This window comes from Dromaius novaehollandiae, chromosome 10 (assembly GCF_036370855.1).
Source record: "Dromaius novaehollandiae isolate bDroNov1 chromosome 10, bDroNov1.hap1, whole genome shotgun sequence".
NCBI lineage: Eukaryota > Metazoa > Chordata > Aves > Casuariiformes > Dromaiidae > Dromaius > Dromaius novaehollandiae.
In genome coordinates this window covers 11,678,609-11,696,401 of record NC_088107.1, presented here as the reverse complement: position 1 = coordinate 11,696,401, position 17,793 = coordinate 11,678,609, and the positions used below count along the sequence as shown (strand labels likewise).

Below are 17,793 nucleotides of genomic sequence, written 5' to 3'. Positions count from 1 at the left end.
GTATATATGAAATGTGTGGCGCTCAAGGCTTGGGAAGCTCTTTCAGTCTAAGGATGCTGCCGCATGCAAACACTGCATTTGATTATGAACCTTAGCCAGTGAAATTTAAAGGGGAAACAAAGATGCTGTCGTATATTGCACAAATTATTTAAAGGCTGTTCAAATCTGGAGACAGCTTGTCATCCAGAAAAATATATACATTTAAGCAGACGTTCTTAACATTTTATACATTAAGAAGCATTATTTTCTATGTGTAAGTTTTAAGCCCCTGATCTGGCATTATATTTTATTTCTCCTACTGACAAACCGTGCCAGTGTCAGACACATGAAGCAGCTGCTCCCACCAAAAGCAGGCTCATAAATATTCCATCGCCCTCTCCCTGTGCAGGAAGGCCAAGGCCAGGCAACGCAACGGTCACAGCTTGAGCGCGCCGCAGTCCCCTGGCTCGCGGCCCACGTGTGGCTGTTGCAGGGTCCCCTCGGGCCTGCAGGCAGGTCGGTGGCGGACAAGACTACTGACTGCAAAAAGCGGCTGGTAATTTGCACGAGCATAACTGAGCCGCTGACAGCAAAGTCCATCAGACAGACGGGCCGTGCTGCTTCGGTTTAATGCTGGGCAGGTAGCGCACATGTCATAGGCACACGCATAAATCGAAATTAAAGGTCCAGCGCTTCCCATATGCTGGATGCAGTTGCTTTGTGATGTGCAAAGCCTGTTTAAAGAAACTAAGAAACCTGCAGGAAGCTACATTTCCCGAGTTTCTCACTTGTATAAATCGACATCCCTATGCCCTCGCCTACCTGCTGCTCCTGCGATTGCCGTGTCTGTGTCAAAGCATCCCGAATGACAGCAGAAATTTTAGTTAACAGCTTCCTGTGCAAAACACATCACTACTTTCACAGCATCAGCCCAGACACACCAGTAACTGTTTGGATTTGCCTGTAGCAATGTGTGAATAATGTCTGGAGACCTTTCTGACATGGGGGTGGGAAGGAGGGGACAGCGAGTCCTGGGGAAAGGAACAAGGATTCTGATGAGGACACTAATTTTAAGCACTGGGATATTCCCAATCAATGTGAATGGTAATTAGGTCACTGAATGCAGTTTTCATTAATGGCTCATGTTTAATTTGAACTGCTTGTCCCTATAGGTATGGATTAATGCCTAAATATTTCAAGAGAAGCAAAGTATTAGAAAGACATAAAACCTTTTATTAGGTCAACCAATATTCTTAAAAATGCACAGGTTTTTAGGTGTGCTAACCTCTTCTCATGTCTCATTATTATTCACCATTTTCCACAGACATTTTTCAGATTTTTTTTAAGCCAAGACTTTAGGTTTAGAGGAGTTTTAGTGTGTCCTCCCAATTCCTGATTAAAAGTTTCAATTATTTCCAGTAAAGCCAGCAAGCTTTTATTTATATCTTTTATAAAAGCGTAATGACATCAGCATAAAGTGAAACTTGATTTTACTATTCCCAGTACACTCATACTTCTGTAGTCTCTTCATCATCCCTGATCTTTTGTACTAACGGTTCAATAATTAAACTGAGAAGCATGGATGATAAGGGATATCTTTGTCCCATCCCTTTGAATAGTAGTAATAACTCAGGTTTTCTAACATTTTCTAGATAGACAACTGTTAGATTTTTTTAAAATTATTATGTTGATCCATTTCTCAAAAGTGCCCCTTAAACCATATTTCTCCAGCATTCAGACCAGAAACAGGCTTTCTGCTGACTTTGAAAGCTCTTTTTGCATCCGTAAGTAAGAAGGCTGTATGAGGCAATAGGCTCCATCTACACTTAGCAGACACTGCAGTGCAAACACATCTGCAAGCAGGTCTGGAGGACAGAACAGCTGGCAGAGGACCCCGCACCAACACGATGTGGGTTTCACTATGGGTTTACTTCAGATTGGCACCAGTCTGGCCACAGAAACACTAAAGAGCTGCTGCAGGGCTTTCCGAGACCAGCATTAAGTTTATTTTAAGTATGTGTTTGGACAGTTTTGGAGACGATGGTAAAATCTCTCTGATTAGAAGGCAAGGACCTCCAAACTAACATCGTGCCTGGCTGCCCCGTGCTCTGCTCCGCACCACACGGCTCCACACGGTGCATATTTAGTCCCCTCCAGGACCAGGTACATGGAGTCACCTCTCATACTGAAGAGGAGTGATTTGTGTGGTCCAAGATTGAAAAAATCCTATCCTAAGGTGCTAATTCTTTCATTTGGTGTCCAAATGTTACATTGCAGCATGCTTACCTGTTACTCAAAACAAACTGTATTCCCCTCCGTCCATTTTTATCCTCCCATATTCCCAGACTACTCACTCAGTTGTTATAAACACCCCCTCTCACGGGAGTGAAGAATGTGCACATGTGAAATGAGCAGTCCTCTACATTTGATTAAATCTAAGTATCATAAAGCGTTACCATCACTAGGGTCTCATTTTTAAAATAACCATTTTGCGTGTGCTTGATTGGGTGACCTTAACATCCCAGGACACCAGATTATTGCCACGGCACCTCTATGGACATTCCAAGTCCAAAAATAATTCTACACAAGAAGTGAAATATGCTTTGCATTAAGAAATACTTGTAAAAAATGCAGCTTTTTAGAAAATGCGGTTCATACAACGTGTAATTCAATTGATGGAAAGGTCTTCCTTTAATTGCAATGGTCTGCCTTTGCTATTTTAGCCACTACAAGAAACTTCTTGTTCTCCTGATTCCTTTCAAATCAAAGCATGCAAGAAGAGAGCAACACAAGAGATTGTGTACCACGTCCAAGGACACAATGTTTAGTTAACTGATAAAACCTGGTGCCAAGTAGCCATGCTTAAAGTGTCAACTATGTGTCAGATAAGCAGTGCTTTTTACTGCATGAACAAACCTCTGAACTGCTTGATGAGCATTTGGCAAGACTACCACTCTAAAGACAGTGAATGTATTCTGAACTGCTGGTTATTCATTACATGAGGTAGCTCTAGACTTCACGAGCCTGACACCATAGCAAGTTCCTGCTGAAAGGAAAGAGTTGCATTACTACCAAAAGCATATTTGGGATGCTGTTCAAAGGGATGCTGGCTCTGACAGCAAACTTGGCTCTTCCTGGCTCCTCCTTCCCACCTCCCTGTCATGAGTCACCATCATCTGTTCAGTTCAGTGACAAAACAGCATTGGGTCTGTGCTGCAAATGAGGTTACTGAACTGAAATGCCAAAGTAGTAGTAGTATTTTAACCCAGATCAGTTTATCAATGCTACCGAGAGAGTGGCCCTACAAACAGTTGTATCGGCACAGCTGAGGAAGACAGCAAACTGCAAAATGAAGGCAAAAACAAACAATGGGGGCTGAATACTCATTAGCTGGTTTAGTGATCAACAGCAGCAACTCAACAAAATACAAACTTTTGAAGCTGGGACAGCAATGCTCTTCTAATCTCAAAATGGCAGGCCTATGTTCCTTGAGCTCTTATGATTCTTGAAAGTAGACACCACCTTAATACTTGAATATCGGAAACTAGGGATTCAGTTCATGCTAACCCCATGCTCCCACACAGGACACTAAGTCAAAGCCTTGTGTAATCCACAGTAATGCAATCCTGTGTGATGGCAGAAGTCTGTTCAATAGGAATCACTGCCAAAACAAAGATACCGCACAGAACTGAAGCTGGAGGTGCCCAGGCAGCCTGAATGCTGACAGTTCCTGGTATATTAGGGATTCACTTTGCTTTGTTTTTAGCGCCACTTTCATCTGAAATTACCACATAGGCAGGGGGGAATAGTGAAAAAAACTATAAAGTTCAGACTTTTTCTGGAAACGTCTGAAAACACAAATGCTTTCAGCCAACCTGCGCAAGATACCATCAAGATCACTTCACCATAACCATCATCAGTGATCAAATTTGATTTACCGTTTTGACCGCAAAGTTTACAATACTGCCTGTTTCTATATATATACAGATACTAGATAATTACAGAAAGTGGTCAACCTGCACTGACTAAAATGAAAAGGACTTGCAGAAATATTCAATTTAGAAGAGATTCCTATCAGATGGGCATGTACAGTTCCTAATTCTTAAGAAACAAGACAGCCTTTTCAGAAGTAAAGTGAGCCCAGTTACCTTTGTCAGCTGCTGTTCAGAAGAAAAGCCCAAACCAAATACAGTGTTTGCTCTGCTGTCCGCCCACTGGCCAAATTTCTGCGATGTTTTAGTAAAGGTCATATTAGGTGTGATTGTGCTGTTTATGATCACCTGTTTAAAAACAAATCAAAAAAGAATTAAAAAGTAGAAGTCACACTGGAAATGCATAGCCTAGCAACAATATAATTCAGAGCAATTAGCAATCTAAATTTGGAAATTGCTGTATTTATGAAGAATTCTTCCCCCTTATGAAACAGTTTCATAGTTCATTTCGATTCAGGAATTTCTAAACTTTGTCTTCTTTTTCCAAAGTACTATCATGGTCCTGCAGTTAAACACCGCTGCAGGAACTTCACTGAAATGGCAACTCAAAAAAATAGCAGGGACACAAGCCATATTTGGCCTCGGCCTGCCACAGAATAGGATGCCTGAGACACATCAGACCGGGGGAAAAAAATACTCACAATATCAGAGGAATGGGATAGCTTATTTAATAGTGAGGTTAACTTGTGAGGGTGGTAAAGGACATCACTAGCAATGTATAGGTAGTATCAAACGTGGGCTTCTTCAGGATAAAAATTCTGCTGCTTTTACACAGGTTAGCTAATACCTATTTCACTACTAGTAGCCTCGAAAGCAACAGTGGTTCGTCTAATTAAAGTAACAGCCAAGAAGAGGAAGGCTGTTGGGAGGAGGTCCCTGAGGAGCTTAGTGGAACAAGCATAAACTGTAATCCTACAAAAAGGAGTGAGATATGTCAGTTCATTATCAAAAATCTTAGCTCTCTTTTCAAGATACATGATTGTATGAGTCTAGAGACTCTTTCCCTTGGAAATGAATTCCTGCACAATGTTCTTTCTGCCAAAAGAATAGGAGCTTTCTTTAGTAATGCATACCATCATTTCCAATATGCAAATTATGCAGTAATTAAGCCAAATCTGTGGGACAGTTTAATTAACATGATCAGGAAGTATCCTGGCAACGTCATTTACTATGTATTCCAAGCAGTTTTTTCCTAGGCTATCATTTACATTTAGCAAAAAGTGTGAATTAAATTTACCAGAGAAAGATCCTTATTTGCCTCCTTCCCCCTCCCTGACTTCTAGCCTTTCTGCTGATACTTTTATTTTCTTTATTACAAATTGTTCAGCTTCAGTGGTTCTCTCTTTTTACATCATCACTTCCAAATAAACACACAATTTCCTGCAATTTGCCTTGGCATGGTTTTTGCATCCCCTTATAGCATGCAAAATTAATTGATTCTGAAGGAGTCTGCAAACATTCCCTCTGAAAGTTTTACCAAAAGGATCAAAACAGACTAGGTGGATGACAGTCATAAAGCTGTTTTCTGTATGGAAAGAATCAGGATAGTAATGGGTGAGAGGTGATATCTCAACCGGAGCGGCCGACACGGGGTATATAAATGCGCTCCCAGAGTGGGAACATTTTTGCAAGGCTGGCTCATAGGTGGAGGCATAAATAGAGCTGCCCAGACCCACTCTCCTGTAGGCGAGTCACACAGCGGAAATGCAGCCCATGTAAAATCTTCCACCCGAAAGGAATCAAAACCTAAGTGCAATTTCAGATATTTAAACTACAGGAAAATTAACACCTTCAAAGAGTCCACGTATAGTTCTGACAATTCAAAGGGAGCATGACATGAGAATTGTATGATACAACTGAGTCACAAGAAAGGGAGGAAAAGGTACTCATAATAATTGGGATGTTTTCCAAAAACTTTAAGGAAAGTGCTATATGTACATTCCTGCTTTAAAAATCTTACACCAGACACAGGAACTACTTAAAAATATTTAACTTGTCAAGTTAAAGAGTTTATTTTAGAAGTTCTGAAATACCCTGAAATTTCGACTAAAAGTATTACTTCAGTCCTACTGCACATATCAAATTAGATATCTGTGCAGTAAAACCAATAAAGTGACCCCTTTTACTGAAAGGCAAAAGCCTTATTCACTGGAAGCAGGCAATGAGAACAATAAATTTTTTCCATACCTCCTACAATAGTCATTTACTCTATATATGTATATACATATACATACACACACACACACACACACATATACATATATACATATAAAACACACCAAAGAGATTTTTTACACCACAGTCCAATAATACGAAACAAGGGATAAAGGAATAATAAAGTCTACAAATTGTAAACCAAGAGACATCTTATTTAGCAATGAAACTAAGGTTAGCTTAGCACCTTAGAGATTAATTTTTTCTCCAGGCAGAGCCGCATCCCAGAAAAGGTTGTGGTTAGGTGATCAGACACCTTCAAGAAATTGACAGTTCATCTGTTAAATTTATAATAAGCTGCAATTAGTGAAACTGCCTGGAAACCGGCTCTGCCTTTTTTCCAACCCCCCCGCCCCCCGCCAGTCAAGCACTTCAGAAATCCTGCGCTCCTGCGGACAAGCGGAAATCGCGGTGAAAGCGAAGAGATTAAACCAGAGCTGCGTGGAAATGGCTCGGAGTAGCTGGCCCCTGGCGGGGATATTGTGCTGCCCCTGTCTCCCCTCTTCATCCTCACCCTGGCAGCTCTCAGACGAGCAGCAAGACGCTGTTACACTACATTTCAGGAGTATTTAGCCTGCAGGTTCACCTAACCTGTAAATCCAGTAACCTCCTATGAACAGAGATGCTACTTTCTCCAGGGAATGTAGGAAGGGAGCACGGGCTGTTAAAAAAGCATTGAAAAAAAGGAGACAGCTGGCATTATTATTTCAGAGAATCATAAAAAGCGGGGCTTGGAAGGGGCCCTGGCAGGTAATCAGGTCCATCCCCTGGCCCAAAGCGGGACCAACCACGGCTACGTTAAACTGAAGGAAACTACCGCTGGCAACGTCTTCCTCTCCCTGCCGCGACACCTCTCGCCCGGGGAGAAAGCAGGGGACGCATTCGTGACCACTGCAACAGGGACGTTCGGCCAAACTGGGAAAACTCTCTTTTTTGGTGAAAGAAAGAGACAGAATTTTCGAGTTTCAAAGGAAGGACAAAGCCGAGAGAAACAGCACAAAAGGGGAAAGTCACTGATTTAAAAGCTGTTCCCGACACAATGAACCGGTGGGCTCTTCTCCATCCCTAACTTGAACCTATTAGTCTAACCCTGTAAAAAAAGGCGACCCACCAATTCAAATGGGCTCTTATAAAATAACTTTGCATTTGGTCCTCATTCATGTGACACACATACGAGGGAATTCCAGCTGCCTCAGAAAACTGAATAAACTCATGGACTTTTATCCAGGATTAATGGATTCAAAAGCCGAACAACTCTCTAATCAAATGTGATCAGTCTCTGAAGTGGTTAAAGAGTTCTCCCTAAAGACAAAGGCAAAGATGAGCCATAATGTAATAAGCACCTTACAGAATAATAAACTCATTCATCATACTGACTGAGCTGAGTTGTCTACATGTGGTTAAAAAAAAAATCTGCCTTTGCTCTCATCTACATGCAAGTAGAGATGCATGTATCAGATGGTGAACATTCCCGATACGTCTGCACAAGCCAAACAAAATCTCATACTAATTTTACTTGCTTTGGGGGAGAAAAAACCCTGATAGATATAAACTTTCATTTAAAGATGACACAGAAGAATTTTCACAGTACGAGGTAAGGCTACATCAACCAGAAATGACTCTAGACATTTAAAAAACACACCAGGTATATTCATCAGATAAAAATGGATGTGAATAAGCTGGCATACAACATTTATACAGCATAACACACCCCTCTCGCTGCCTTCCCACGGAGAGAAACTGCCATATAAATCAAGCAGAGAGGTCACAAGGAAGCCTAAGTGTGTAGAAGAAAAAAATGTACTAGCAGCTCATGCTGCTCATTATACATGAGCACTGTACATATATACAGCCAGCTTTTATTTCAGGGGATGCTAGTGTCAAAGGACTGCCAGTATTTACAGGGTTCCCCTTCCCAAGCCCCTGCCTCGCAGGTATGTATTACAACATCGCACTAAGGGAGAGAAACTCATCCTACCTCCTGAAAATACATTTTCTCAAGTGACCATTTTATTAACTGAAGGTGGATATGAATGTTAGCCGGCTGGCAGGACAGACGGACCGGAGCTGGAGGAGCCCGCTGGGGTTTCGCCAGCTTGGCTCGGAGCAGATGCCCTGGCAGCGCTGGCCGCGGCTTGCCAGAGCAACAGGAGGGACGAGCAGAGACGAGAGCAACTCGGCTCCGAGAGGAGGAGAAAAACGGTCACAGCGGGCGCTTGGCAGACCCAGCGGCACGCTCCGGAGCAGGGCAAAGGAGCGAGCGGGAACGGGTCAGAGCAGTTCCTCTGATGAGATAGCCAAACAGGGGATGAGTCAACTCACCCAGACCTATTCTTATTCCAGGACAAGTGTGCCAAATTAGGAATTATTCTGGAATTTCCCCTTTAAATCACCTATTATTCTGGAGTAATTTCCTCTCTAGAAAAGCCCTAAGGCATCAAGCCATAGTATCTACTCATTAAGTAGTCACTACATCAGCTAGCGAGCAAAAACCTCCCCATTTCATTTTCACACCTCTGACTATGTGCTTTCCACTTTGCAGCCCCTAGTGAAATGTAATTTCCCCAACCCACCAGGCTGCTAATCTTCAATAAAGACATATCTCAGTCTAAAAACAGAACTGAGAAAGGAGGAAGCTGCCAATCCTCTGGCCACAGCTATCACAGGCTCAGCAGGTTCTTCCAGCTCATCAAGTAAATGCAAACCAGAAATGCTTGCAGCACCGGATATGAAGATGAGGAGGCAGGGGTGGATTTGCAGAGAAATTCTCCCTCTGTCCCAAATGTTCAGCAACTCCCTCGTGGGACACACCTAGCCACATTTCCATGATTTGTGCTATCCTCTGCTATCTACCATCCTTTGCATTTCTGCTGACAGCTTCAAGACTTGCATGTAATGTCTGCTCACCAATAAATTACTGGTCTAAGGAAAAAGAAGCTGGACATCACACAGGAGATATTATAAAATAAATTTATGCACAAAACATGGCAAATTGTTTCATGATGAAGGTGCTAAACTCTACATGTTGTCTCTTTTCAACTAAAACCAGAAAGCCACTGCGACCTGCAGTCTTTTCTGGCACCTGGATATTGGATTGCATCAACACTTTACCTGTAACCCTGTGATGCTAGATTTCCTCCTTTCTAATCTTACACAGCCAGCATGCACACACACTGTTAATCAAGACAACGTTATTTAAAAGAAAAAAAGAGAGAGAGAGAGCGTGTGTGTGTGTGCGTGTGTGCGCGCATGCGTGCGTGTGTGTGCGCGTGTCCGTGCGTGTGCCTGACCCTTTCTGTGGCCACCTTCCAAAGTGAATCAGGAGTAGCACAAAGACAAGCTCACAGCAACGTAAGAACTTACAGATGAAAGAAGGAACAGCCTTTGGCCAAAACAGTGAACCTGTAATACAGGAGGATTAAAGACAGCTGTTTTGCAAATCAGGGCCAGCAGATGGGATCAAATCTTTCTCCCCACCCTTTTCATTAAGTCTTTGTAGAAGGTTCTTCAAAAAAAACCACAAAAAACAAAAAACAAAACACAATCGCAAAATTCCCTGTGGCCTGGGAAAAAGAAAGCAGCAATTGCACTTGTTTTAGTCTTGGTTCATCAGCAACACTTGACACAAGTGGTGCTCTACTTTGGACAGGCTGAGGGTATGGATTAATTTGAGTAGAAACACTGTAACCACATGTTAAAAAAGGGCATTTAATTTCTCAGTTTTGGTGTTCCTCCTTGCTGCTCTCCATCACTTGTGCATAACTGGAGGGCTCAAAAGGCAGAAAAGACATGTGGTGACAGGACAACATCTGCCACCAGACTCCTGCTCCAGGTACCGATCATTTCAGCCCTACGTAGCTAGCAAGCCTGGTCAGTCACTTATTTTCAAGAATTTCTGTTCTCCACAGTTAATCAGGAGGTTAGCTATTTCACCCATCCATGGATTTCAAAAGCATCCGTAACTACATAATTTATTTCTGCTACACGAAGGAGTGGAAGGAAGGGGAACTATAATGACTCATATGCACTGTGCGTAGACACTAGGACTCCTTGGAAGCCAAAGAGGACTTGCTGCAATCCAAACCGTTTGCTTCTCAGCCTGAACTCATCCCACAGAGACGCAACCACCTTCCACGGATAGACTGTCTTGCATGAGGCTGCTGCTTGCTCTGTGGGGAAAAGGGCCATTTCTACAATTGTACATACTTTTTCTTCCTAGAGATCCACCTTACACCCACCCAGCATAATTCAATGAATGATGTGGTTCATTTTTAAACCCACATTCCAATAAATCAAACAAAAACCTTTATGCCTTACATTTCAAAGTGGCTCTTAACCTCTTTTATTAAGACAGATGTAAAAATAGACACCCCCCCAATGAAAAGACTAATAACAGTTTTTCCCCTGGTAAAATATTTCTGTTATAAAGTCCTCATTGAGAACCTGTCTAAAAGCAACAAAAGTGGGTTCATGATTATGTGAATTCTATTAAGTAAATCTCTTGCTACACCTACTCCATTGTACTCTTTTTCTTCCCAAGGTAATTAACATCTCTGCAGAGTTGGTTTCCCACCTCCTCCACCCAGTCTAAATCTCTAAAATCTCCTATTTTTGCTTTGACATCTGACTAGAATTTTTTCCTTTTAGGCACAGCACACACATCCAACCACCCACACGATTCAAAGCACCGGCAGCTGTTTCATGAAGGAAATCTACAGTGAGGAATTTCAAGCCCTCTATACTGGAAAAAATTCTTGCCCAGGAATTTCACGCAACATTTCATAAAATATATAAACCAATATATTTGTGTATTATTTAAAATTAGAAATCTTTTTTCTCATGTTTTCCTAGGCAGGGGCAAGAATACAGTAGAGCCATTTTTTTCCTGGTGACTAAAAATGAGGTGGGGGAGAAGGTTGCATTTTCTTGCAATGAGATACAATAAAAACAACACATAGTTATACCACATTCATGCTTTGGAGTATTTAATAAAAGTACATTGTCTTTTCTGTAGTCTTATAATTTAACTGAGCCCCTATAGGAAGCATTTAACCACTGATCATTTCTACATCCCTAAAGCTCTGTCCCAACAGCCTCATGCACCTACCTCACTTCAGCATGAAGGCCCCCGTGCAGAGGTCAGAAATGACTTGTCCCAAGATCCCAGCTTGTCCCAGCATATGCACATCACAACCAGAACGAGCTAAACCAGGAATGGATAAGCAATACCACCTAAAGACAAGGTTGAGATGATGTCTGTGAAGCAGGAACCAGCAGAGTGAAGCAGGGACATAGGAAATGAGCATTTCTCTGGGGACAGGATGACAAGACCGTGGCAGTGTTGTCCACTGCCACTGCTTAGAAACCTTAGACTCAACATGGGCAGTGTGGGAGGACAGCGAGCCCACAGCAGTGGACTTCATCTTTGTGGCTTTCTTCCCAAACACTTGTTAGGATTCAGGGCCCACCCTGGCACCCTAAAGCACTTTTTCTGACATTGAAAGATGATTTGGCTTGAAAAGGTCCAGGTTGGGCTGAGTCCTGAACACTGCATGAAATACAAGACTGGCGTTCAAACTATCCTTTCATGCCTCCGTTTCCTTCTGCCTTAAGCATCACTAAAGATCCCTCTACCCCAGTAAAACAACGTACCCCCACATTGCTGACAACACTCGCCTTCTCGCTGGCCTTACTCTCAGTTGCCATGGTGGGGGTAATGCTAGGCATGACCACATCTCCCTTCTCGCTCATCAGACCAAGATGGGAGAAGCTATGATGAAGACATTTGGTGTTCACACATTGAGTGAGCAGTCAGCAATGAGATAGCTTATTCCTTCCTCTCTGAAATCTGGAAAAACTGTTCCTTGGGGTGAAAACGTCCAAGGAAGGCAGATATGCTATTTTTAGGAGATGACAGTATCTATTCGGCATCTTCTAAAGCATCTAAGGGTGGTCGCTGTTAGATGACAGTCTGAAAAGTACAATCTGGTCTAGTAACACCTGGAGCAATACACGAACAACTGAAGATAGGCTGTATCTATGAGATAACATAAAATGATCTTCCTTCTGCCTCTGCAGATATGCCTCATTCTTATTTTGCCATCAGAAAATATAGCTAGATGGAGGTTATCTAAGGCTCATATGATCATCTTGTTCACTCCTCAGGGAGAATCAGCTTTGGACTTCACCTAGTTTTTAACAGTTGACAGTCATTTACACTATTCACCGCTTTCCATCTAACAACTATTGTGCCATTGCACGTGACTCTCAATCCAGAACCAAGGAGGAAGCAGTGGGGTTTTTTTTTGTAAAACTGGGAAAATATTGCATCAAATTGTTTGATGCTCAAATTTTAAGAATACAATACGGTGTAGTTTATTTATAAACTCCATCTGGCATGACTTGATTAGCATGTCTGATACATTAACTTTCTGAGTAGGGATTTCCAAGTATTATATACCTCTGGCATTGCAGCAGGGTGAAAAAAGAAACAAATAATTGATATAGCTTTTGCTGGAAAGTAATCCTTAGGGCTTCATAAAGCACAGCTTATAGAAACTGTTCTGTATTACTTTCAGTAGCTGAACTTAAAAAAGAGAGAGTAAAAATCTCAAATTAGGAGACAACTAACCAGTGCTGCATTTATTGTAATTATTGACAGAAGTTCCTAATATAATGGAAAGCAGGTTGTGCTTCTCTGAACACATCAAGCTAAGTCCTCTTGGGAGAAAATTCTTGGGCTTTCGAGCTCAAGAAGACAGAACAGGGGCTCAACACAGTCACCCTTGGGAATAAGGTTTCCATTCCTCAGTCCCCTTATCATTTCTTTTGGAAGAAAAAGGTAGCACAATGCAAAACCTGTAACAAAACCGACCATGGTCACGGAAGTCTGGTGAGCTGATATGAAAGTGTTTGCCGTGTGGGAAATCTGCCTGTTTTAATCCCATCCCACAGATTTTGTTTTGAACATTAATGAAATGAAACAGATAAGGAAAAGCATCTGCAAACTCTACCATGTTGCGTCTGTTTTGATGATGCTATGAAAACCTTGATATTTTCCTCAGTTTTCACCTGATAACAGACATGGGTTATTTTCACCAAAGATTTGTTAGAGATTCTTCAAAACCTCTGTGAAGTTCAACGTTCGTGACCTGAAACAGGCAAGTTTTGCTTGATTCCAGGATTCACTACAATAACATCATATGGCTTAATTAACCTTTTTGGCACATCCTGATACCAACATTAATACTTGAGTCTAGTGATGAAAAACCAATTCTGTGGGAGGCAATTATGTACTGAAACAATTTCTTCGACAAGGCTTTCCCAAGACATTTTATGGAGAGGTTTTAAAAAGGGAAAATCTATCTGGGCCAAAGTTTCTCTATTTGCTGGTACGTGATGTCATTAGAAATTGTCTGGCATGGATTTTTAATGTCTTCCTCTTAAAGAGCAGCAAACTGGGCCTATGAAAAGGTTTCTGCAACATCAGTCTCCTGAATTCAGTTGTGTGTCCTTTTTGTACAGATCCAGCGACATATAGAGGCACTGTATATCTGAGCAGAAAAACTAGCCAAACAGGATCAAACTGAGAGGCAGATGTGGTTCTATTGTTCTGTCAGATACAGCTGTTGCCAACACTTTGATATCTGCTCCCCTAAGTTTACCAACTGGCTTCTGAAGGATTTACTTCCAGAAATAGTCCAGACAATGAACTGAGAATTTTTCACATTTGGAAGTTAATAACTTGGAAAGAGATTAATATAGAAACATTTAATTGATACAAGTTCTATAGCTCCATTTTTTTTTAAACCAAAACACATCTTCAGCAGATGATCAGGACTTGTAGTTGATGCAGTCTCAAAGGACATTCTCAAGGGACCTGCCAAATTTCTTTGCATTTACTTCTTCCATTTCCCAGCTTGTGGCAAGTTCTCTTTCACTTATAGCCCTAGGTCTTGTTTATGCAAGCATTTTTAATTTTTCCCTCTATTCATAGCTCATCTCCCCTGATATTAGCAATTCTGGAATTACCATTGCAGTTAAGCTGTAACACTATTTTTCCTCTGAACACTTAAGAACCTGTCTACACAACCACACCCAATGTTCCTAGCTCTGCATATCTAAACCAGTCTTAGCAACAGCTGAAAACTCTTCCGCAGGCAGAACTCCAGGCAATACACTATCTCCCAAAGCATTAAATCCTGCAGATCCTCTTAGACTGAATTTCTGAATATTTGATATTATCCTAAGCAAATAAAGGATGATGCAGCTGAGTAGTCTCATCACTGGCTAAGAGCTCTGCTTTGCCTTTAGTGCTCCGCTTCTTCATCACCAAATTCCAGACAAAATGTTCTCAAGTTATTTTAATATCTGGAGAGAACAAAATCTCAAACTACTTTAGTCAAGCTGCGTACACCACAAACACAGATAACACAAAGTATTTTCAGATCATTGCGGACTGTTATTTTCATTAATTTTATCCACTGTTATTTCAAAGATGTTGTTGAGAAAAAAACTAAGTCTTGGGTTTTATAACAGAAGGACCCACTGCATACTTTTGTGTGTTGACTCCACAGTTAATTAGGTGGGTTTATTTCCTAGTTGCATCTGTCCTGCTTCAGCTTCCAGTCACTAGCTTGTTGACTTGTTGGCTGCTAGATGATTAGAAGTTTTTTCCTAGTGTGGCCATTGTAACCCCGACATTCACATTTCTCTCTGATATACCACAGACTGACCTATTTGTGTCTCCCCAGGGCCAAATTTGGAGTGCAGCTACTCAGGCACACAGAGCATGTTAGGAGTATCCGTCCAGGCCAGCAACTCATGCCTAAAATGGCACCAAGATCACTCATCTGACAGCAGGTTTTCCCTAAATTGAGAGTCCCATCTGAATCCTTTAAATTGATACTAAAAATCTGGAAGTTGCCTTTACCACAACTCCTCTAACATCCTTAAGTGAAATCAGGAAGTAGATATTAAAACGAGCACAGTAAAATTATTAATTATTCCCTATAATTTGTTTAACTATCTCAGTTAGAGAAAGAATAAGTTCCAGTTTAGGTTAAACTAGAATGCTGGGCCTCAGAATAGGACAGATGTGCTCCCGCTGTTCATTTGCTCATCGTACAAAATGAGGAGAAGTTCGCTACAAAAGCAGCAGCTGCCTCTCAACGCAGCCCAATCCAGCTTCATTATTTACAACAACAACGAACCCAAAAGGGACTGTGAAAAGCAACTGGAGACTCTTCAAGCATCTTTTAGAAAGTACTTTGTTCAGTGCAAATGGTACTAGAACATGCACCTCGTACGCGAACATCTTCCCTCTGCACACGCTAGGAAATCTTAAGCTGTAGCAGTCTGCACTGCCGCTGCCTTACAAAGCAAACTGTTCTGGTGAGAGCGGGCGAGAACAGCATCAAATTATTTCAGAGAAGTTTAATATATATACACAGGCATTATAATAAGTACTTTACCATTGAGACAGAGCAGCTATCTGTATTATATTTATGTATATATAAAGATCATAAAGCCACAACTAATATGTTTTTGCTTAATAGCCATCTTGCCAGCATAAAAGCAACAAGATGTTTATTACAACATACACACAAATTATGCACACTGGGAGACAGGATTATGCTTTAAAATTATATTTTATACTGTGTTTTTATAGTTCAAAAGATGTTCTTCTCTTTTATGTGTGGGGTTAATTAGTTCCATTGGCTGGAATTATTCTTTCACGGTTCAAATATTATCTTCAGCGCTAATAATCATGTTGAAATTTGTTCCAATAGTTCATGAAATACTTAGCATATTGTGATAGGGGTGAAGAGAAGATGAAGGTCATCAAATACATTCAATTTTCTGTATCACAGTACTCAGCTACTCCAGTATGGGAAATCTTATAGTATATGAAGGTTTCTGTTGTGGACAAATATATACAAAAATCCAGGAATACTGGATCGGTCAACTTGGACATGGACAAGAACCTGGGAATATTGGATTAGTCAACCTGGAGCTCCAGAGGTCAAAACCTGTTCACCTTTCCACTGGCTTTTCCTAATGCAGATTCACTCCTGAGCTGGGATATGCCTTTCGGGTTCTTCACACAGCAAGAAGTGTCACACACTGTCTTCCTGATGAAAGGACCTTTTCCTGCTGATATTCAGTGTCAGAAGAACAGGTACTATTGAGCTAGTGCCCCCCTCCCCCCATGTTATGGTTGATGTTCTTTCTAGGACAACTAGAAACGAAACTGGCAGCGATTTCCCGTCCAGTCTAGAAGAAACAGCATGAAGGGCAAAAAAAAACATGGCAGAAGATTTTGAAGAAAGGAATATCCATCTCAGTTATTCATCAGAGGAAAAAGCTTTGAGAAGGTGGAATATAAAAGTATCTTCTGCTAATTGAAACAGAGTTCACCAGAAGGGCTTCTGCGGAAATCATAGTCCTGTTAGTACCGCAGTCAACAAAATAATCTTCAGGGCAAGGAGCAGGGCCTCCCTCCACTTCCCCATGCACAGGGCCACGAGCTCTGACCCACCTCAGCACCAGGCTTTCCCACAGCGTGAACAGCAGACAACAGTGCTGACAAGCAATGGCAAGAAATAAAGCTAGGGTAATACAGAAAACTAGGGCAGGCAAAACTGGAAATAAAAGAATCTCTGCCCCTTTGACAAAACACACGTATGTGCTTACCCACACCTTTCAAAATCATAACGTTTAATTCAGGCTTTCTCCGTACACGTTAAAAGAAAAAGAAAAAGCAGAACATCACATTCTAAAGTCACTTTTAAAGTTCTTTTACATTCCCTTATCTTTTGCAACCCAAGGCTATAAAACATCCTCCAATAATTTCACTAAGAAATTATTAAACCTGAAAATGTAGGTCTTAAGTGTGAATCCCATATTGCCAGCTAAGAGTATGGCTGGCTTCAACCCAATCAGATGACCCAAAACTCAACTGAAAAAACAAACAAATGAACGAACCCACAGGGACCCTGCAACATGTAGCTGCAGCAAATCAGTCACAACAGTAGCAGGGCTGGGAAGCTTTTTGCCTTCTAGTAATCTGCTTAAAATAGAGAAAAATGCTATGAAGCCTGTAAAAGTCACGGAAAGAAGAGGCTTCACATGGTAGAGCTGCTGTAGTCGCATCAGCTGGAGGACTACCTTAGCTAAGCATGACTGTGGGAACCTCCTCGCAGGACATACCTCCACCTAACTCAGCTAGGAGAGATCAAGTGAATTCACATAGATACTCTAAATGTAAGGACAGAAGGAAGTGTTGTGTTTGTTTCCATTACATGTTATTGTGAATCAGATCCACCAGGTCTTAGAGGCACAGTTAAATGCTCGAATGACCATACAGACACCTTGCAAGGTTTACGTTGCCAGAAGCCTTTTTAAGTCAGCACCAAAAGTTTTCTAATATCTAAACCACCTGATAGATTTTTCCTGAGAAAGAGTTGATATTGGTTGATAGAGTTGACATTGACACTGATAAGGGCTGATTTTAGGTCAATGGAAAAAAACCCCAAAACTATCCAAATGAAGGAATTTTATCCATGTTATCATGCCTTGCAATTTTTTTCTCCTATGAAAGGAAAGC

General features: G+C 41.4%; 1 protein-coding gene across 2 annotated transcripts in view; it reads right to left on the bottom strand.

Moving 5' to 3' along the window:
- Positions 1-17,793, bottom strand: part of HOMER2 (homer scaffold protein 2) — a 65,647-nt gene that overhangs the window by 18,452 nt on the left and 29,402 nt on the right. Inside the window, exons 1-2 of one of the 2 annotated variants that reach the window (XM_064517305.1) lie at positions 6,373-6,423; positions 4,128-4,259 (exon numbers count right to left, since the gene is read on the bottom strand). In XM_064517305.1, the coding sequence (XP_064373375.1) occupies positions 4,128-4,259; positions 6,373-6,408 (168 nt within the window). In that variant the 5' untranslated portion in view covers positions 6,409-6,423. Of the gene's footprint in view, positions 1-4,127; positions 4,260-6,372; positions 6,424-17,793 lie in introns of those variants that run through there. The other variant, XM_064517304.1, reaches the window with a different exon arrangement.